The 20,755-nt window shown below is 44.6% G+C and overlaps 1 protein-coding gene across 1 annotated transcript in view; it reads right to left on the reverse strand.

Annotated features, from left to right (window-relative positions):
* Positions 1 to 387: 387 nt before the first annotated feature.
* Positions 388 to 20,755, reverse strand: part of ppp5c (protein phosphatase 5, catalytic subunit) — a 49,864-nt gene continuing 29,496 nt past the window's right edge. The window contains exons 5-13 of the mRNA XM_052044147.1: positions 19,509 to 19,574; positions 18,512 to 18,610; positions 17,166 to 17,271; positions 13,771 to 13,913; positions 9,911 to 9,998; positions 8,914 to 8,954; positions 7,632 to 7,810; positions 6,310 to 6,391; positions 388 to 5,306 (exon numbers count right to left, since the gene is read on the reverse strand). Coding sequence (XP_051900107.1) covers positions 5,244 to 5,306; positions 6,310 to 6,391; positions 7,632 to 7,810; positions 8,914 to 8,954; positions 9,911 to 9,998; positions 13,771 to 13,913; positions 17,166 to 17,271; positions 18,512 to 18,610; positions 19,509 to 19,574 — 867 coding nt within the window. The 3' untranslated portion in view covers positions 388 to 5,243. The remainder of the gene's footprint in view (positions 5,307 to 6,309; positions 6,392 to 7,631; positions 7,811 to 8,913; positions 8,955 to 9,910; positions 9,999 to 13,770; positions 13,914 to 17,165; positions 17,272 to 18,511; positions 18,611 to 19,508; positions 19,575 to 20,755) is intronic.

Consider the following 20,755-nt stretch of genomic DNA (forward strand, 5'->3'; position numbering starts at 1 on the left):
GGGTTGAAATGACCTCCCTCTGATTAAAACATGGGACCCTGAAGTGCAGTGTGGGGGCTGCTTGTTGGCACATTACCATCAGGTTTTTTTTTGATCTCAGCGTGCAGCCAGCGTGAAGGGCAAGTGCAGCTGGTCACCGACTCCTGAAGTTGAGCACAACTCCTCAGTCGCTCCTCTACACTCCCCTTCACCACCCATACAGAAATCTCACTTGGGGAAGATCAGGCAGCCAGCATTTTACCAGCAGCGGCCAATATCTGTGCAGCAGTGTCAGAATTCCCAGGATACAAAGTGACCAGAAGCTGTTCCGACTACACACGTCCATCCGTCTCCACCACCACCCCCCCCCCCCCCCCCAGCTCCCCCAAACGCCTCACCAAGCACACGGTCCTTGCAACCTTTTTATTCAAAATACCACTGCCATTTGGCAAATACAATCTTCAGGAAGTTGCAAGTTTTCAAACACCACAATGCACATTGTCATTAAATATAATTCAGAATTCTAACATTTGAATAAAGTTTTATTTGACTGTGACATTATGATGGCAAACACATACAATTATAAAACTCTTGTGCCTAAATTGAGCACCAGGTCGTCAAGTCCTCCCCCAACCCACCCCCAACTCTTTCAAACTCCACGCTGGTTTTAAATCTACTTGACACGCAATGCCCAAGGTGCTCTTACCTGTCAATCAGAATGGGTCCCACAGCAAAGGAAGAACTCAACATCATGAGAACACCATGCCATCGTGGAGGAACCCAGAACACCATCACAGGCTCCGTTAACCAGTCCTCCCTCCGTGTCGGGAGAAGCTATGGTTGCGGGTTCGTTAACACTCAAATGATTCTTCTCAGAAAAATTAAATTTTCCCAGGAAGAAGCCTGTTACTTTTTCCTCCCCCTACACCCTCGCAGGGCTTCCCAGAGGCTCCGAACGCTTGGTCCACAAGCCTGCTCTTGCACGGAAGTCAGTGGAACATGGACGCTATCCCTGGGAGATCAGCTGTCTAGAAGGAAGATTGACATTGGGCAGGAAGAACTGGAGGGTTTTTATTCGGTAAAAGTGAATTGGTAGGGATCGAAAAGTTGGGAATATTGAATGTTAACTGAAGACATTTTCATTCAGTTGCTCAGCCTCTTGCTCTGCAACAGATGGATATCCCTATTCCACACAAGATCAGGACTTTTTCCCAGAGAATGAGCCAGGTCCGGGCCCAGGACAGTACACTGCTCTCCAGACAGTGGGATAAGATTCCGTTGCCACTTTGTCCAAGATTTAACATGTTTTTGAACACAAAAACTGTTGAAGGTGTTTGTCTCTACCTAGTTTGGGATGACAGTGAAGCTTGCTACATGCTCCGATGTTGTTGCTGAGCACGGAGCTGAGGTGGGAGTCTCCCAGTCACTAAGACTGAACAAACAGGAACAGTCGGCATGTGAAGGGAGGCAATCAAAAGCACACTTGCTCTGGCCCACCTGTGTTTTGTCTCAAAGTTCTCCACTGCCTTCCTAGGGGGAAAAAAAATCACTGCCCACCCACTAGCAATGGGGCTAATGAGGCACCACAAGCCTCTAAACAACTGTTGTGATGACAGTCGAGTTGTCGGGACCTTGACAGATGCACACGAAGAAAACTTCCATTTAGATAGTGACTTTCACAGCATTGGGAAGTTTCAAGGTGCTCCCCAGTAATGAGGAGCTGTTGACTAGTGTGTGAAGGCGCTTTACCAAAAGCGAGATCCTAAAGCAGCAGGAAAGGACAGAAGTTGTTGGATGAGGGAGGAACATTGGCGAGGAAACCAGGAAGAACATCCGGTTCTTTGGGGGAACTAGTTCTGAGGGAACTAGTATGTTCATCTGGCAGGCAGTTTAATGCCCCATCCAGGGAGCAGAATTTCAAAGGGATTGGTTGATAACAACAAGAAAAACCAGAAAAAATTGCTGACCTGTTCGTTCAGAGATACACCTGTGGCCCAGGTGTAATGGAACTAGTTTAGCCACAGATCGCGAGGTATTACAAAAATTTATCAGAGTCATGCTAAGGCAAAAATTCTGCTGAAAATGAAGAGAAGCCACTGTACATGTCTGTGGCTTCCACTGAAAGAATTCTTTGCATTTTAATTACACGATCCCCGATACCAGTTGTATGTGGAACCTAAGAATCTTCACAGTGTTGAAGGAGAGCCGTCTTGGTGCGCTGAAGGAGTAAGAACTGTCCTTTCTACAGCACCTTCACAGCCTCAGGGCATTCCAAAGCACTTGAGAGCCAATCTTTGATGTGTATTGTCTGGGAAACATAACAGCCAGTTTGTGCAGAGCAAGCTCTGAAAAGCAGCATTGTAACCAACAGATGATTTGTTTTCAGTCTGAAAATTTAATGAAAACAAATAAAAACAGAAAATGCAGAAACACTCAGCAGGTCAGACAACATCCATGCAGAGAGAAACAATCTGTCAGATCATTCGATCTGAAACACTAACCCTGTTTCTTTCTCCACAGATGCTGCCTGACCTATTGAGTGTTTCCAGCATTTTCTGGTTTTATTATTCTTTTTAGTAGCATTGGCTGAAGGGCAAACGTTGGCTCAGGACACTGGGGTCAACTCCCCTGTTCCTCCTCAAGTTACTGCCACGTGGGATTGTTTATAGACCACCAAGGGTGTAGACTGGACCTTGCATTAACACCTCATATAAAACACTGCAACACCAACAGTGTCACATAGGGAACATCAGCTTGGATTTTGGTGGTTGCCTCTTGGGACGGATGGGTGGATTTGAACCCATGGTTTTCTGACCCAGAGGTGGAGCGGTACACAACGAGTCACAACTGGCACTTGGGATGGGGAGGGAGGAACGGTTTACAGAACAGATACCAAGAATGGACATCACTCCCAATTATAATCTGACTGCCCCTACCAAAACCCGAGCTATTCTCAATCTAAGGGAAGAAACTAGATAAAAATGATTGGCACAGCTTCAAACAAGACTATTGACAGGACCAGGGAAAGTGGAGAGGATACAAATTTAGGGCTGATATTGGTATATTCTTAACGAACAACAATTGAAGCGTCGGAATAAGTGGAACATTTTAAAGCCTCAGGAAGTGAGATGTGTTGAAAAGTACAGCTCTTCATTACTGATGAGTCCAGAGAGCAGATAGTGATATTCATTCACTGTCCTGACCTCTATTCAGTAAACCTCTCCTTCCTTCACCCTCCTTAAGTGTCAGCTGGCTTACCACTCTCACCTACACCTCCAGGTGGGTCTTGTGATCTTAATGGAAACGTTTGACTCATTTCCTCAAGGCAGTGAAGTAAATCGGTTGGGTTGGGGCAAGAGGCTCCCCTAATGGCAGAGCACGAACGAGTTGCACAGTAGTGACCTGGATGTTATGGAGCTGAGGTGGACCTCAGGAGAGGCACCTGATTGTTACCTGCCCCCCTACTACACCCCCCCGCAGCCCTGCATCACCCGTCCCTATTCCACGTGGATTTGCTGGCCATTGGTTTTGCGTTGAACCCCATAGATTTACTACCTCCTAATTCATCCAGATGTGCGAGACTTTCATGACCTTGTGAGCAGTGTGTAGAAAAAAAATCTCCTTCACTGGAGATGGAAATAAAACTGAGGTGGCACACAAACCAGACCGAAGCAAGTTAATAACGTGGACCCATCACTGTGGACAGAGGCACAACCAAGGAGAGGGAACTGGGAACTGTGGACAGAGCGCATCGGCGAGAAGGGACCCTCCACTGCAGATAGAGAAACGTTGAGTGACAAAGGACGCATCACTGCGAATGATGCAAAAGCACTCTTACCCACACCATCTGTCCTTTCAGTGCAATAACTGGGGTGTTCTCCCAGTGCCCTGGTATCTCCCCCACCCCGAGACAGTTTAACTGGCCACCATCACATTACTGTTTGTGGGAGTTTGCTCTGCACAAATTGGCAAGCGTGTTTCCTACAACTTTATTTTCCTCCAAGTTTACTTTTCTGACTATAGAGTGCCCTGCGGCTTCAAGGATGTGAAAGTTGCTATAGAAATGCAAGTTCTTAGACTGCTACCATGGAAGCCTCAACAGCTGATACACAGCTCTTAATCTATAATAAAGGTGAATCAGTGGTCAAACTTACTGCCAGAAACCTTTCCTCTGAACAATGGTTCTGTCAGCCCAGGGAACACAATGCTGAGCCCTGTGTTCACTACTTCGCCTCCTTGCCATCTCAAGATCAAAGACTAATGAGACACCTAGGTACATTCAATAATCCATGATCCAACACATCCAGATTTGTAGCTTTAACTCTGGATATAAAATCAGCGATTGCCATGAATTTCCAAGGGAATGCAGGCTGCTGATTACATATTCAGAGCTTTGGGATTCATCCATTAGTTATTCAGAAGTGGCAGGAACAAACCTGTCTGTAATACCCCAGTCCAAAAAAACTTTAACCAGTGTAAAACAGTGAGTGAAGAACCGGGAAGGCAGGTGAGATAACAATCAGCTAATGCTTGAAGGGTTGCATTGACTGGGGCTCACAGGGATGTACCAGAGATGGAAATGGCTACAGACAAGAGCTACAACCTGATGTAGCAAACCAGAACCAAGTTCTGATGCCAACTAGACTTATTCCTCCAAATAAAACTGCCAAGCATTGCAATTTTATTTATATATAGACTTTTGGATTTTGTTGATGGAACGCGAGGGATGTTTGTGGGATTGGGGAAGGTGAAGGTGAGAACTGGAGAATGGGAAATGTTCAAACAGTGGTGGGATTCAGTACTTCACCACTGTTCAAATCAAGCTGGTAATCAGGAGACTATGAACCAGCCACACCTCCCTATTCCTCTGGCAATGGAGAGGCCAAGTTCAATCACTGGGCTGGTTGAGAGCAGAAGGGAGGTGGATGAGAGATAATCAGCAGTGGCTAGAGGAAATTAAATTATTTTATTCTGCAGAGTCTTACTGGTGCAGGGATTCAGGATTTGATTTGGAACCAAATGTCAGAAGGGCATAAGATGTACATCTAAACACGACACGTGCACGAGCCATGTGTTTGAGAGTTGATTTACACTCCATAGCTTTCCACAGCAAGGGGCAGGACACATTATCTAGGGCCGTGGTGCTGGGAAGGTAGGAGACTTGGTTCAGAGATGGCAGATCTAGTGAGGAAGATTAAATTAAACCCTGACGCCACCCCCCCCACCTGTGGGAGGGATTACTGTCCAAACCAGACGCTCCGATGCTACATCATTCCCAGCTGCAGTAGCGAGTTTGCATATGCCATTGGTTTTACGTTCGGGTGAGGCTGGAAGAGAAAGCACAGGCGTTACACAGTAAAAACCTTTTGTACTGTTCCTCTGTGTGCACTGGTCTGCGCCTTCTCCCACCCTTCACTGTAACCAGCACTCACTGCACTTTCCTCTTCTCAACTCATCCTATCTCAGGGGTCGGGACCGAGAAACTTCCCATCTCCAGTCATACAGCACGGAAAAAGACCCTTCGGCTCATACGTGTCCATGCTGGCCAAGATGTACGTTCAAGCTGATCCCATTTCCCAGCACTTGGCCCATATCCCTCCAAACACTTGTCACCCCCCCATGTACCTGTCCACATACTCTATCTAATGTACCTCCTCAACCACTTCCTCTGCAGCTGGCTCCAGAGATCTACCATCCACTGTGTAAAAAAAGTTGCCCCTCAGGTTCTTACTAAACCTTTCACCTCAAACAAAACTACGTCCTCTAGTTTTCGATTCCCCAACCCTGGAAAATGCCCCTCATGATTTTGCGTTACTCTAATGAGATCACCCCTCAGTCTCCTACGCTCCAAGGAGTAAAGGCCTAGCCTGTCTAACCTCTCCCTGTAACTCAGCCCCTCGAGTCCTGGCAACATCCTTGTAAATCTTTTTTTGCACTCTTTCCAGTTTAATCACATCCTTCCTATAACAGGGTGATCAAAACTGAACCAATACTCCAAGTGCGGCTTCACCAACATCTTGTACAATCGCAATACAACCTCCCAATTTCCACATTCAATGCCCTGAATGAAGGTCAGCATGCCAAAAGCCTTCTTCCAGTGTTCCCATGGTTGTCGTAAACTCAAAACCCCGGCTTGGTGCCACTGCGTCTTAACACAATACAGCCCCTCTTGTCTATTGGTTTGTTGCCATGACACATTCTTCTACCTTCCCCCTTGCCTTGCACACGCCCTCGCCACCATTCCCCTTCTGCCACTTTCACGCCAAGACACAAATCTCCCTCCCCCACCCCACCCCCCATTTTAGACCCCCTTTTTCCAACTTAACTCACCACAGTTTTAAATTGATGAAAGAACGGTTTTAGATCAGAGCCCCTGAGGTGAATGTATGCCCCTTGGTTTCCCATTTGATCACTGGAACAGAAAGAGCACATGTTAAACAATGGCACCAGAGGCATCCACTGTACAGGAGCAGACAGCAAGCCTGCTGTGGCGCACACTACGCACCAATGGTTTGGCAGTGCAGTGCAATGCAACTCTGTTGTGGGCTGTGGAAGGGAGGTGTGCAAGGATGTTTAGCCACAGTGTTCTGGCTACCTTGAGCACAAGGCAGGCTTGATGGACTAGCTGTTCTTTACCACGGCTGTCAATTCCACATGACCATAACATGGCCCTCAATCTGTCCTGGGTTCCCGGAAGGCAACAGTCCCTTGGGTTCAGAGGTAAAGTGACCACATAGGAGTTCCACCCCTGAACAATGTTCAGACGCAGGAAGTTGGCCAAGCTCTGGATGTTGGGACAGTGAGTAACTAGAGTGTGGTTTTTCCAGTGAAACTCTCATCACCGTTTGACGTCCACAACGTGGGGCTGTGTTACACCCTCCCAGGCAGCCAAAAGGGAGAATCATTAGTTTCACTTCATCAGAGAGTAATGTAACATGGAAGTCCCTGACTCGAAGGTTGCTCAAGCATGAAATGTTTTGCCAAAGGGTGTGGCCAAGGCAGGCCAATTCACCTTATTAAAAGGTAAAGTTTATAGCACCAGATAGCAGGCAGGGAGCCCATTTGGCTCATCAGCCTATGCCAGCTCTTTGAAGAAATATCCAATCAGATGTGTCACTCCGCCCCTTCCCCAAAGCCCCCTAAATATTCTCCCTTGTACTTCCCAATTTCCCTTTTGAAAGGTACGACTGAATCTGCTTGCAATAACCTTGATTACAACCCAGAGTTAAAAAATATTCTGCTCTCCAATCTGGGTCTTTTGTCTCTTATCTCTAATCCGTGCCCTCTGGTTATTGAGCCACCGGCAAAAATGGCTCCACCTTAGTTACAGTATCAAAAACCATTGAAATGGTTATGAAACCTTCCTTTCTTGAAATTGTATAAACGTTTGAGTCAGAGTAGGAGGAAACTATACAGGAATGTTGGATGGGACAATGGGATAAGTTTTGGATTTCAAAAGAACTGGCAACAGCACAGCACACTGATTGAAATCAGAAAATGCTGCGAACACTCAGCAGATCAGGCTGCATTCATTGGGAAGAGAGAGTTAACATTTCATATCGAAGATTTTTGTCAGCGTTTTTGAACACACTGAATGGCCACCTCCTGTAAATTCCCTGGAGTTGGTCAATGGAACAGATAGGAACACTCACCAATAGTTTGGCGCAGAGAACACAGTGATGCATTTGCCGTTGTGCGTAACCTCGTAACCCTCAGGCTTCACCTCGTGGCTTCTGATGATGTAATCCAGTTGGTTCTCCTCCAGGAACCGCCTGGTGACATCTGGCCCAAACTGGCAGCTGACACCACGCTTGCTGACTGATCTCCCATTCTAGGGAGAGACAACAAGGACAGACACACTCACTCTGGGCACTGGACCACATGCACCATGACACACCACCCTCAGTCTAAACACCGAATAATCTTTCGTATAACAGAGATGGAGACACACTCCGAATAGGACACAGCTCGATATGAGGCAGCACCTGGGAACTGGGTTCATAATTCAAGCATAATTCAACAGAGCCAATCACTTTCTCTCTGGTGAGCAGGCAGGATACACCCTAATATATTGGAGGGAGTCAGTCTGGATATGGGACAAAAAGGACTGTGATCCAATGATATTCAATGCTAAGGTTAAGAGTATTTTTGTGGGATTTCTCAGATGTCCAATTGAAAGGGTGCATTCCTCAAGGTAACACACAGCTTCATTGACGAGGTGACTTTTATTTGACCCCCAGTTTGCATACGTGTTTTATGTCTTCATGTCTTGCACTGTACTGCTGCCGCAAAAACAACATTTCACAAACGTATGTCAGTGATAATAAACCTGATTCTGAGCACTGCAGTAGATCATGGAATTTCAGGGAAGGAATGGCAGCCTGGGGTGGGCTCTGAACACACCCAGTGTAAAGGGGATGTTCAAGGAGCCAGGGCCAGGATTGGGCTTGGCTAGAAATCCCTTGTGATCAATCTGCAGCCCAGCCATCAGTGCCCAGGCAATGGACCCATTAGTTGTACAAATTGCATCGTGAACCTTCAGATAAAGAACAACTTTGAAATTAGATTTCATTATCCTGCACACATCTCAGGTTCTGGACACCAATAAAATCTCAGGTGCTTATATTTTTAAATATATTTATTCAAGGGATGTGAGGTTCGCAGGCTGAGCCAGCATTTGATTGCCCATCCCCAGTTCCCCTTGAGAAGGTGGCGGTGAGCTGCCTTCTTCAAACACTGCTCAGATTTAGGATCTAACCATGGAGTGAGGCAGCACCATGCAACAACTGAACAATAAAGCACATATTGACATTGGGTGGGCGTTGATCATCAAACATTTAGAGTCCTGGTTACACAGTTTAAGACAAGAGACATTTCAAATTTGGCCTCAGTGAAGTTACTGAGATTTGAATGCAGCACCTCTGGGTCTCTCACCTGAGGCTGTGGATCTGACCAGAGCAAGTCACACATCGGACCTGTTACAAAACAAAGTAAACCATGAGAACTGGTTTGGAACACGAGGGAGCACAATTACACAGTAACAGAGAAACCAGAGGTGAGAAAGTGAAGGTGCAGCTGGATAGGTAGAGGCAACCAAGGAAAACACAGCAGGGGAACAGAAAGACTGATCAGCTGATGTCTCTTTGTATGTTTAAAGAATAAAAACTCCACAATGAGAGATATGAATACCTCTTCAGATGCAATCTAGAAATCTCTTTTGTGGTTGACGGAAAATTAGATCCATTAATTGACTGGAATGGATTACACACTATTTACAGGTATACAGACATACAGGTATCAAATTCAGCAGACGTTGCTGGAGGGTTTAAAGCTTCTTCAAATTAGTGAAGCTAAAGATTTTAAAACTCTTGTTCCTCATCACTTCACTTACCAAGTCTTGTTTGCATTGTACTTGTGCTTGGTGACCTTCATTAAGCTTGCATTTTAACATTTTACTTTTGCTTCCAAATCCTTCCATGGCATCAGCTCTCTGTAATCTCCTTCAGGAAGTTCATTTATCTCAATCAGATCCGAATTTTAATTAATCCCTCGCTGGTGGCAGTGCCCTCAACTGCTGAGGTTCCTGACTCCACAATTTCCTCCCGAAACCCTAGTGCATCCTCCTCTCCTTTAAGATGCTCCTTAAGGACAACCTCTTGGTCACCTACCCTTGTATCTAGTTACATGGCACTGTCAGAAAGTATTTTCTAACACTACTAAGGAACACCTTGAGACACTTCATTATCTTTTATTTGATGCCTCAAATGGTTATATTTATTTCACCGATTCACTTAATGAGGAATAAGGACCTTCCGTTACCTTCAACTACAGCTAGATCTCACAACATCCTGCACTTTTGGCAAAGGGCATATGCCATGGAAGCCATTAGGGCATCACACTTACACTGAGAGCACCAGATAGAATTTCGTACCCGAATCTGGAGGCTGCCGATTTCGATCAATCTTCTTGATGTCATCGAGGGTTATACCATCTTCACTGAAGAGTCCTCCGTGCATTATCTATATGGGGAATGATTTTGAATTCATCAGGAGTTTGCTATCATTCAAATGTTATCATTCAGATGACACTATTACCCCCACATTTTACCAGCTACTTTGCTACACCTCAGTAAGAAAACATTGCATATTAAGTACTCAAAAAAAACAGATGAACTTGTCATTATTGTAAGGAAGTGAAAGGTGGTCTTACTTCCAATGCCCTCCTTGCATTAACCAGAGCTCATGTAGGATATGCAGCATAGACACAGATTGTACAGCCCAATCAGGCTCTGCTGGCACTTGTGCTCCATTCTAATGTCCTATCTTCCCTCATCTGTGCACCCTTCTATCCTTTTTTCCCCGCATAAGGCTCCCCTTAAATGCAAAGGTACTATTCACTTCAACCATTCCTGGTGGTAGATTCCTTAGTAAAAGAAATTTCTTCCAAATCCCCTGTTCGATTTCTTGGTGACCATATTGGACCATTCTTGGGTTGTAGACTCAGCCAGCTCCATCACGGGCACAACCCTCCCCGCCATCGAGGACATCTTCAAGAGGCGGTGCCTCAAGAAGGCGACATCCATCATTCAGGATCCTCACCACCCAGGACATGCCCTCTTCATGCAACTACCATCGGGGAGCCTGAAAACCCACACTCAACGATTCAGAAACAGCTTCTTCACCTCCACCATCAGGTTTCTGAACAGTCCATGAACACTACCTCATTATTTCTTTTTTGCATTAATTTTTATGTCTGTATGTCTGTCAAAAAACAACAAATTTCACTACTTATGTCAATGATAATAAACTTGATGCTGATTTTGCTCTTCTCCACAAATGGAAACATTCTTTGTGTCCATCCTATTAAAAGCTTTCATAATTTTAAGAACTCCAATAAGATCTTTTCTCCTCACTTTTTTCTCAAGGGAAGAGAGACCCAGTCTGTTTATCATTTTATATACACCCTCAAATTTTTGGCACCATTCTTGTAAACTTTCTCTGCACCCTCTCCTGTGCCTCAGTTTTCTTCACAGGTCCTCCCAGGTTACGGCAGAGTTCCATTCCTGAGGACTGTTCGTAGCCTGAACAATCTGCAAGTCGGGAACATGGCCACAAATAGCATCCCCACACGGCAGAAGATGCCTGCCGCCCTGCAGCAGCCAACAAATCCATCTCACCCATCTCCCAAATGCTCATTGGTATGTACAGATGGTAGATAAGTCAGGAGTCAGAAGCAGGAGAGGTGGTTCCCCAAGTACGGCCTAACCAAGGTTCCATACAGGTTTAACATAAAAACCTTACTTTCCGATGTTATCCTTCTAGAAATAAATCCTGGCGATTAGTTTGGTCTGCCATTTTATTATAATAAAAAGAATGGCCTTATTAATCTATGGCACAACTTTTAGTGATTGCATGCCTGAACTCTGTTCCTCTGCTCCACCTAGAAACGTATCTTCCAAGTATTCAGTGACCTCCCTATTCTATGCACTGAAATGCATTAGCTTGCATTTAAACATATTAAATGTTTTAATTAGTTTCTTGTTTGACGTTTAATATATTAATTAATTCTGATCCGCCTCAGTATCTGTCACTCTCAACTTCTCTACCCTACGATCCACCCACTAATTTGATATCATCTGCAAATTTAGAAATTACGTTTTTGATTTTAAAAGTTGTGGTGCCAACACCAGTCATTGTGATCATTACTCCCTTCCCAATGCAAATAGCTACCTTTTACTGCCACTCTCCGCAGTCTTGAAGCCAGTTACCAATCCATTGTGCTACAACCCCCAAATTCTGCATACTCTGACCTTATTCATCTGTCTATTATGGACTATTTTATCTAAATGTTCAAAAATCCTAAAATATAAATTGTGATTACTGCATCACCATTGTCTCCAACTTCTGAGAAAAAAATTAAGGCTTGAAAATGCTTGAAAACGCCCACTCGAACCCATGCTGAGAATCCATCTGATGATCCAAGATTCTGGTGACTGTGTCCGAACTTGCACGAAGGAATCTACCACAAGAAACGTTGCAGAGAATAGTACAGGTGCGATTAAGGGGAGCTATACGAGGCAGAAAGGAATTAGAAGGTTCTGGTGTCCTGTTCTAACTAGCACAGAGTACCTTTCACCCTCGTGTCTGTTGACTTATGCTCCCAGTCCACCCATTTCTAAATTCTCATCAAATTCCCCCATGACCTCATCCCTTCCAACCTCTTAGATCTCCAAATTATTGGATTTCTGACCGCTTGTGCATCACAGATATCGAACACCCTATCCCATCCGTCAACTGTCCAAGCCCTGAAACTCCCTCCAGTTCTCTGACCCTTGCTTCGAGGTCATTCCTTCAACCTTCTCTCATTGGCCAAGCTTTTGGTCTCCGGGACTAATCTCTCCTTATGCCAATCAGTGCCATATTTTGTCTGATAAGTCTACAAGGTGCTATAGATCTCTGTTACCTTAAAGGCTTTATGTAAGTTGTGTGTAAGTAAAGAGAATGATTCTATGTCAGGTTGGCTGAATTTAGTCTGGGCAGCAGTCAGGTGACTGTTTAGAGAATCCTGCATCCATGCACACAATCTGTCTCAGCTCCAATATCCCTGATTCCACTCCCCCTCCCACCTCAAACCACACTTGACCCTCCGTCTTTATTCCCCTTTTGCTTGCTGGAAAGCCTGATTAAGTTCATGGTTCGGCTTCATACATGAAGACTCACTTGGACTTGGTACCAGAGAGGTCCCAGTACCCAGAAGTAATATATCCCAAAGTGACAGGTATCAAGACCCAATGATCAAAAATTCCACAAGACTGCAAAGTCTGGGCTGACTTTCTAGTGCAAAACTGAAGGGACCTGCACCAGAGAAGCCATTTGTTGAACGAGATGGCAAGTAAAGCCCTGTCCACCATATCCAGTAAAGATCCCATGACGAAAAGCAGGAGAGTGTTCCTGGAGTCCTGGCTATTATAGAACAGCACAGTGGCTCAGCACGAGCACCCTCAGTCTACCCAGAACCAGGATGCTGTCTGTGTGAAGGTTACGCATTCTCAGTGATCACATCATTTCCTTTGGTCACTCCAGTTTCTTCCCACATCCCAAAGATACACTAGCAAATTAATCAGCTTCTGAAAACTGCCCCTAGTGTAGGTGAATGGCAGAAGAATTTGGGATGGGGTGGGGGGGTGCAGTTGGTGGATACATGAGAAAGAAGAGGTTACAGGGAAAATTGGGACCAATGGGATTGCTCAGAGAATAGACTCAATGGGCTGAATGATCTCCTCTGTTGTGAGAAAATATAAATTATGAGATGAGATAGAAAAAAAACTCAACCAACATTTACAATCAATTTGATGCAGTCATTGTGGTTTGTGGGAGCTTGCTGTGCACATCTTTGCTGCTATATTTCCCACATCACAACAATGGTCAACAGTACTGGTGCGAAAAGGTCTGTAGAAATGGAAGGTTTATGTTCTTTAGAAAGTCGGAGCTCTTTGATCTGTCATTGAGAAATATTCAGAAAGTTGTGAATCTACAGAGTTAGGGAACAGGTAATAAGTAATAAAAACATCAGATGTCAGAAATGCTCAGTGGGTCAGGCAGCCTTTGGAGAGAGAGAAGCACATTTAACATTTCAGGTCAATGACCTCCTGTTAACCGTTTCTGCCTTCACAGATGCTGCCTGGCATTACCAAGCTTTTATTTCGGATTTGCAGCATCTGTACTATTTTGTCGCTGTACAAGCAGTCACTATCAGACAGTAACAAAACAGGGCTTTACTTTGCGTACTCACCAGAACTTTACTGTTAATGCACTGTGCCAGAGGCAGCCACTGGAATACCTCGCTGAAGAGTTCAAACATCTGCGACGTATACTTGGCCTTCACCTCACCCTCAAAGCCATACATTTGGTTCATGTTGTCCGTTTCATGGTTACCTGCAGCAACCAAGTACAAACCTCCTGTGAGCACAGGTTAACCATGCCTAACGAGCACTGTCAACTGCTGTTCAACTCGGAAAGCCCCTTGGGATCCTCCCAGAATTTATCTGCTGTCACTGAGCATCCCCCCTAACTCCCTTAGCGTTCCGAGCCATTTGGTGCGAGATCCGGGGGAGTTAACCTTGCTGTTGGATACCCTGTCAGATTGCAACCAAGGGAAATATTACAGCCCGACTGTAGTACTGCTTTTGGGTAGACGGGAGACAAAGGTGAGGCAGGAGTGGGTTGTAATAAACAGAGAGGATGCCTGTCACCACAGAATGTGACCTGGTAAAACTCTGGTCATTTATCTTATCACTGTCTGTGGGTTGTAAATTGACTGCTGCCTTTTTTCTTCTGACATAATAAATCACAAGCGCACAGTCCGGTAGCATAATATTTTAAGGTGTTCCAAGACTGTGGAAAGCCACCTAGAAATGCAAAGAATTCTTCATCTGGAGATCAGTTTTCATTCTCAGGGATGAGTTTTGACGTGAACACACAGATTAATTGTATTAACACATTTCTCCTAAAGCAATATGGCAAGCTGCACAGGAGCCTGCACGTTGATTGACAGGCTTCTTTCTGCTGCTGTTGCTACCTTCTACCTTGTCTTCCCTTTGACCATTTCCCACTTCCCCTCACTCTGCTGAAGTAGTACTCCCTCCAAAGCAGGCAGGGTAGTGTGGCGGTTAGCGTAACACTGCTACAGCGCCAGCGACCCGGATTCAATTCTGGCCGCTGTCTGTAAGGAGTCTGTACGTTCTCGCTGTGTCTGCATGGGTTTCTTCTGGGTGCTCCCACATTCCAAAGATGTACAGGTTAGGAAGTTGTGGGCTTGCTATGTTGGTGCTGGAAACGTGGCGACACTTGTGGGCTGCCCCCAGAACACTCTACGTAAAAGATGCATTTCACTGTGTGTTTCGATGTACATGTGACTAATAAAGGTATCTTATCTTCTAGTGTCTGGAGCACTAAACAACTACTAATTGAAATGAAGCTCATTTACATAGAACAGTACAGCACAATACAGGCCCTTCGGCTCACAATGTTGTCCCAACCTTTAAACCTCGCCTAAGGCTATCTAACCCCTTCCTCCCACATATCCCTCTGGTCAAATTCAAGAGATTACTAGATAAGCATATGGAGGAATTTAAAATAATATACCTGCCTCCACCACCACCCCAGGCAGCGCATTCCATGCCCCAACCACTCTCTGGGTAAAAAAACCTTCCTCTGATATCTCCCTTGAACTTCCCACCCATTAGTTTAAAGCCATGCCCTCTTGTATTGAGCATTGGTGTGTCCTGGGAAAGAGGCGCTGGCTGTCCACTCTATCTATTCCTCTTATATTTTGTACACCCTCTATCATGTCTCCTCTCATCCTCCTTCTCTGCACTTAACTCGTGCGTCTTGATTTAACTTGTGCCGGTCCATTAACTCACCCTGCCAACGCTCGCTGAGATGTATTGGCTCAGGTTACTTAACAAATCCTCATTCATGTTTACAAATCCCGCCATTGTGTCCATGTCTAACTGAACTTCACAATATCCACAGCTATCTGCAGATCTCCAGTTCTGCCCTCCTGCTCACCCTTGCAATTTAAATCACAGTGCCAAGGCCCCAAGATGTGGAATTCCCTCCTGACAATTCCTTTTCTCTCTCTCTCTTTCCTGCTTCAAGATGGCCTCAGATCGTGCTTCTTTGGTCAAGCTTTTAGTCACCAGTCTTAAAAATCTTACTTGGCTGGGTGTCAAATTTTGTTTGACAATGTTGTGTTAAAAGGTGTTGAATAAATTCAAGCACTTGTTGAACAATCAATACCAGAATTCTATTACCCCCTCATTCCATCTCCCCAACTCTCATCCTTCGTTACATTTGTCCATCTTTTGCAGCTTCCTGCTTTCAACTCATCTATTGCTGCTACCCTTTCCCTGGCTGTGCAAGAGATGTATCCATGACATGTTCAATTCCCGAGTAAAAACACTTCTGCAAGAGCCATTGGACATCTCTCAGCCTGGCAAATCCAGTCACTGAACATGTGCTGCATTAAACCAGAGCAAGTACAGTGGATGCATCCATATAATGGGAGAATTCAGTTGCTGGGGGAAAAAAAAATTGTTTTAATTTAATTGTTAAAGTATTTTAAGATAACGTGTGCATGCATGTTTACTCTTTCAAATTAATTTTTTAAAAATTATTTTCATTTTAATATTACTAATTTTTGACAGGTCACAAATGACATACAATTAAGCAGGTTTGATAGTTGATGTACTGGGTGGTCGGTGCTCCATTGTTGTTATCATCACTGCCACTGGCTCCCTCGTGTGCTGGAAACCAGACTCCCAGTGGAGACTGCACTATGAACTACATTGAAAGAAGCAACATGGCCCAGGGCACAATTGACAAACTCCAGACAGTGGTAAATCTGTTTCATTGTGCATCAAAACCACTGCCACCACAGGTATTCAAATGATTTTGCTTTTAATGCTTCTTTTTAAAATGTACCCTTGGTACACTGGTGCTGCTCAATGTTTGCAATCATGGTTGCAATAATTTTATACAACGGCTTTGAAGCAGTGGAGTGGCTTGCTGGGCCATTTCAGACAGCAGTGAAAAGTCACCCACTGTGTTGTGAATCTGGAGGCACATGGCCTGACCGGTTAAGGCAGCAGATTTCCTTCCTTCAAGGATACGGAAAACTGGTAATTTCATGGACACTGTGATAATCTATTCCAGGTTTAGTCACTGAATTTAAATTCCCCAGCTGCCACAGGGGGAACAGAACTATCCCCAGATCTCTGGAACTCCAGTCTTGCCACAGACACCATGCTACTGATCTCTAGGGCATTAACCCATTCTCTGCAGTGCTTACACCAGATTCTTTGGCTGGCTGGGATTCTACTACGATGGTGCAAGACAAGCTGACTGGATTGGTAAGGACCCCTACCCTGGAGATGGACAGAGTACCTATTTAAGATCAGGAAGACAATATACACTCAAAAGTGACAGGTCATCTGGCTACTGATTTTATTATGGCTTGTGGAAGCTAGCCTTGTGAATACTAACTGCTGAATTTCCTACAGTATTGCCATGACTTTTAAAATAACTTCATTGGCAGTATAACACTTTGAGAGGTTGTGAAAGGCTGTAAATAAATGCCAATTACTCTTTTAAAAAAAACAGGACAAGAAAGAAATCAAACCTTACCTCGGAGAACATGGAAGTGGTTTGGATAGAGCAGCTTGAATCCAAAGAGAACTAATATAACTTCCACAGAGAAAGACCCTCTGTCTACAAAATCACCATTAAATAACTACACACATAGGTTAAGGATCATGCACCAGAATAGCAAAGAGGAACAGAAAACATTATTGCCAGATTTGGTCTCCTGTGTAGCACTGTGAGCAGCGGAGGATACCACTGCTTGGTTTGGTAAATGCTCACTGCCTGCATCATCAAAATTCACCCCCTTCCTCTCCCGCCCACCATCCATTTCTGCTCCCGCCCTACCACTCCAATATAATTTGAAGGGCTGCAATGCTGTCTGGCACCAAGACCATTGCTGCAAGATCGAGGGGAGTGTCAGTAGTTGAGTTTCACCTTGCTCAGGCTGTGTGCACAGCTCTAGTGATCGTGCTGATGCTGTTATTCCATCTACATGGGAATCTGGGTCTCTGGCTATAATCACTACCCTTGAAATTTGTTTTCCAGTACAACAGCAGACAACGCTGGTGGAAGAGCAAACCATGATACGAGAGGAAACAATTCCCTGGGCACTGGTATTGAACAATATTGAAAGTTCAAAGACTACACACGATGGCTACTGGATAATATCAGCGAGGAATACAAGGAGTCCTTTCATCCATCTGCTTTTGGTGGTAGCATTCTCAACCCGTGAATTTCTGGGTTCAAATTACACTCTAGAGATAGAGTATACACTTGACATCTGTTGGAGGTGCTGTCATTTGGACCAGGTTACAGTGGTATCCTCTGCTTGCTTTGATATTCTGCCAACACTATATTCTGCATTCTGTTTTTCTATTTTACTACCTTGATGTACTGATGTGTGGAATGATCTGTCTGGATGGCACGCAAACAAAGCTTTTCACTGTATCTTGGTATGTGACAATAATAAACCGATACCAATGCTTTCCTTAAAGCATGCCTCTGACAGAACATTTACGCATCCGTTCCTGATACTCAACTCTGCAATTCAGTGTTGAATTCTTGTCTGTTAAGTGCCTTGGGAGGTTTCACTCGGGTTAAAAAAGTGCCATACAAGTGAAAGTTGTTGTTGCTGTTACTAAGAAGTGTTCATATATCAGATCAGGCAATTAAATCAGACCCAGTCTGCCTAATTGGATGGGCTTATAAGATCCTGTGACATTGGTGAAGAGGAAGAGTAGGGAAGTCTTCCACTATTCTGACCAATTTTATATCCAAAATATAGTCTAAATGGTGAACTACCTCATTACTATCTGTAAGACCTTGCAACTTGGCTGCCACTTTTTCTACAGACTACACTTCAAAACATGGTTCAAAAAGTAGGATACATAAGGATTAGACTCTGACGGCAATCCATTGAGTTCAAATATATTCAACAGGTCATAGTACTGCCCATGAATGTCTCCGCAAATGGTAATGAACTCTTTCTGAAAGAGAAACAGACAGCTATGTAACAACATGCAATTGACTCTGAATACAAATAACAAATCAACTACTGCATGGAAAAATCACATTAGAATCTTTGAACTCTTGAAGAGTTGGCAAAGCAAGAACGAGTGCAACATCACCAGGGTGTAGAGAAAAGGTGCTCCATGACTGGGAAGGCCCTTGTTTAGTTCTCAGCACAATGATGGTCATTGCTTCTGTGTGCACTAAGTGGGAAAGGGTATGAACAAAACCAGTCACTGCAACGTGCTCTCAGATTGAATTTGGCAGCGACAACGAGTACCTCATCAATATTCAATGTCCAGGCTCACTTACGATTATGGAAACTGGACAAGGGATAACAGGGGTTGCCTTTGTGAAGGAAATGTATTTGGGAAAAGGACAAATAAAACACGGGAAAGAAAAGAAGCTCAGCAGAATTGCATGAAATGCACAGCAGAGAGAGTGGTCCTGCCACTGTTCACCAGGAATCCCTCCCCACTCCTCTTCACCTTCCTCTCTCTATAGATCTTCTTTCTGGAGCTGTTTTTATGCCACTGTCAATTTAGCTTTGATACTGACATCCAGGAAATTAATTTTACCACTCGTACAGGAGAATAGTATCAACATACCCTTGCATTCCTAAAGTGCATAAAGTTCATGTTCAGTTATGAAGACCAAGGCTGAACTGACAAAGGCAAAACAATCTGCTCAAGGTTTCCTTACACCCCTATTATAAGTAACTAGAGGGGTAAGGGAAAGATCCAAAATGAAAGGCTCATAAATTCATACCATTTAGCTCTTCATGCCTGTGCTGTGAAAGAGCAATGCAATTAGTCCCATTCTAATTGTGGCAGAAGCACTGCTAGTTCTAAATGGCAGCCTTATCACAGTCCTTACCTCGCCCACCGTGATCTCTACCAGACTGGGTAGTTTCGACAGCACCTCCTTCACCTGGACCAGTATCTGCAAGAAAGGGAGAGCTGTTAATCTCACAGTGTGGAAAGTGGAACTATGTACGACATAGGAGCCTTCACCCAAAACACTCAGGACACAGTCGGGGAAAGATACAGTGCGGAAACAGGCCCTTCAGCCCAACCAATCCGCACTGACCATCAACCACCCAGTTACACCAATCCTACATTAATCCTAATTTATTCTCCCCACTATCCTACCAACTCCTACCAGATTTCTACCACAAACCATACTGGGAGCAACTTACAGTAGTCAATTAACCTACCAACCTGCACTTCTTTGGGATGTGGGAGGTAACTGGAAGTACCAGGAGGAAACCCCTGCGGTCACAGGGAAAACATGCAAACTCCACACAGACAGCATCCAAGGTTAGGCACTCTGGTTTTGTGAGGAGCTGCTGTACTAGCTGGGCCACTGTACCGCCCAAAGGAGAGGAGTTAGCACCAAAAATAGGAAATGGCAATCAGGTTACACCTTACAGTTTTATTTCCCTCCATCAATGCAAACTCAATTTCTTGAAGGCAAGTGCTCATAAAAAGATTTAATGCATCAGTGCTGATAAGCAGCTGAATACCTATTTCTGGACCTCACGGTATACATCAAGCTCTGGCTGCGTGATGAGAGAGAGCCCAAAGAAAACGTGACTGCTCATCTCAGAGAACTCTCCTGGGTAAAAGGATTGATGAAATGCTGCAAGCAGCAGGCCCAGACTTGGTGGTGGTACCTGGAGGGGAAGCAAGCGAGGTCTAGCGTGACAGATAGTCTGCGTTGGTACCAGTACAAGGTAAACCAAACCAAGTGTGTCTTTGCTGTTTGCTTCCCTCTGATAGAAAAGAAAACCAGCCAAACTTGACAGTCATCTTGCCACTCCTGGCAATTTACATGTGTTCAAAAGAAACCTTTACAGTAATGCAATGGGACAGTGCCACGTAAGTAAACCTGTGGTACAAGTTTAAGAATCTCTAAAAGCAGGCAGGAATGGATAAACCTCCTTTCCAGCCCCTTCCAACACTGGTGGTAGGTAGGTGCTGGAACGTTAATCAGTATATATTTTAAACATTAAGTTGACAGAGGGGTTGGTTAGAGGATTAGCAATAAAATGAGTAAAAGAGGAAAGAGAAGGACCAAGTTACTATGGCAGGAGGTACAGAAGCCTGAAGTTCCACACCACC

This window comes from Pristis pectinata, chromosome 35 (assembly GCF_009764475.1).
Source record: "Pristis pectinata isolate sPriPec2 chromosome 35, sPriPec2.1.pri, whole genome shotgun sequence".
Lineage (NCBI taxonomy): Eukaryota > Metazoa > Chordata > Chondrichthyes > Rhinopristiformes > Pristidae > Pristis > Pristis pectinata.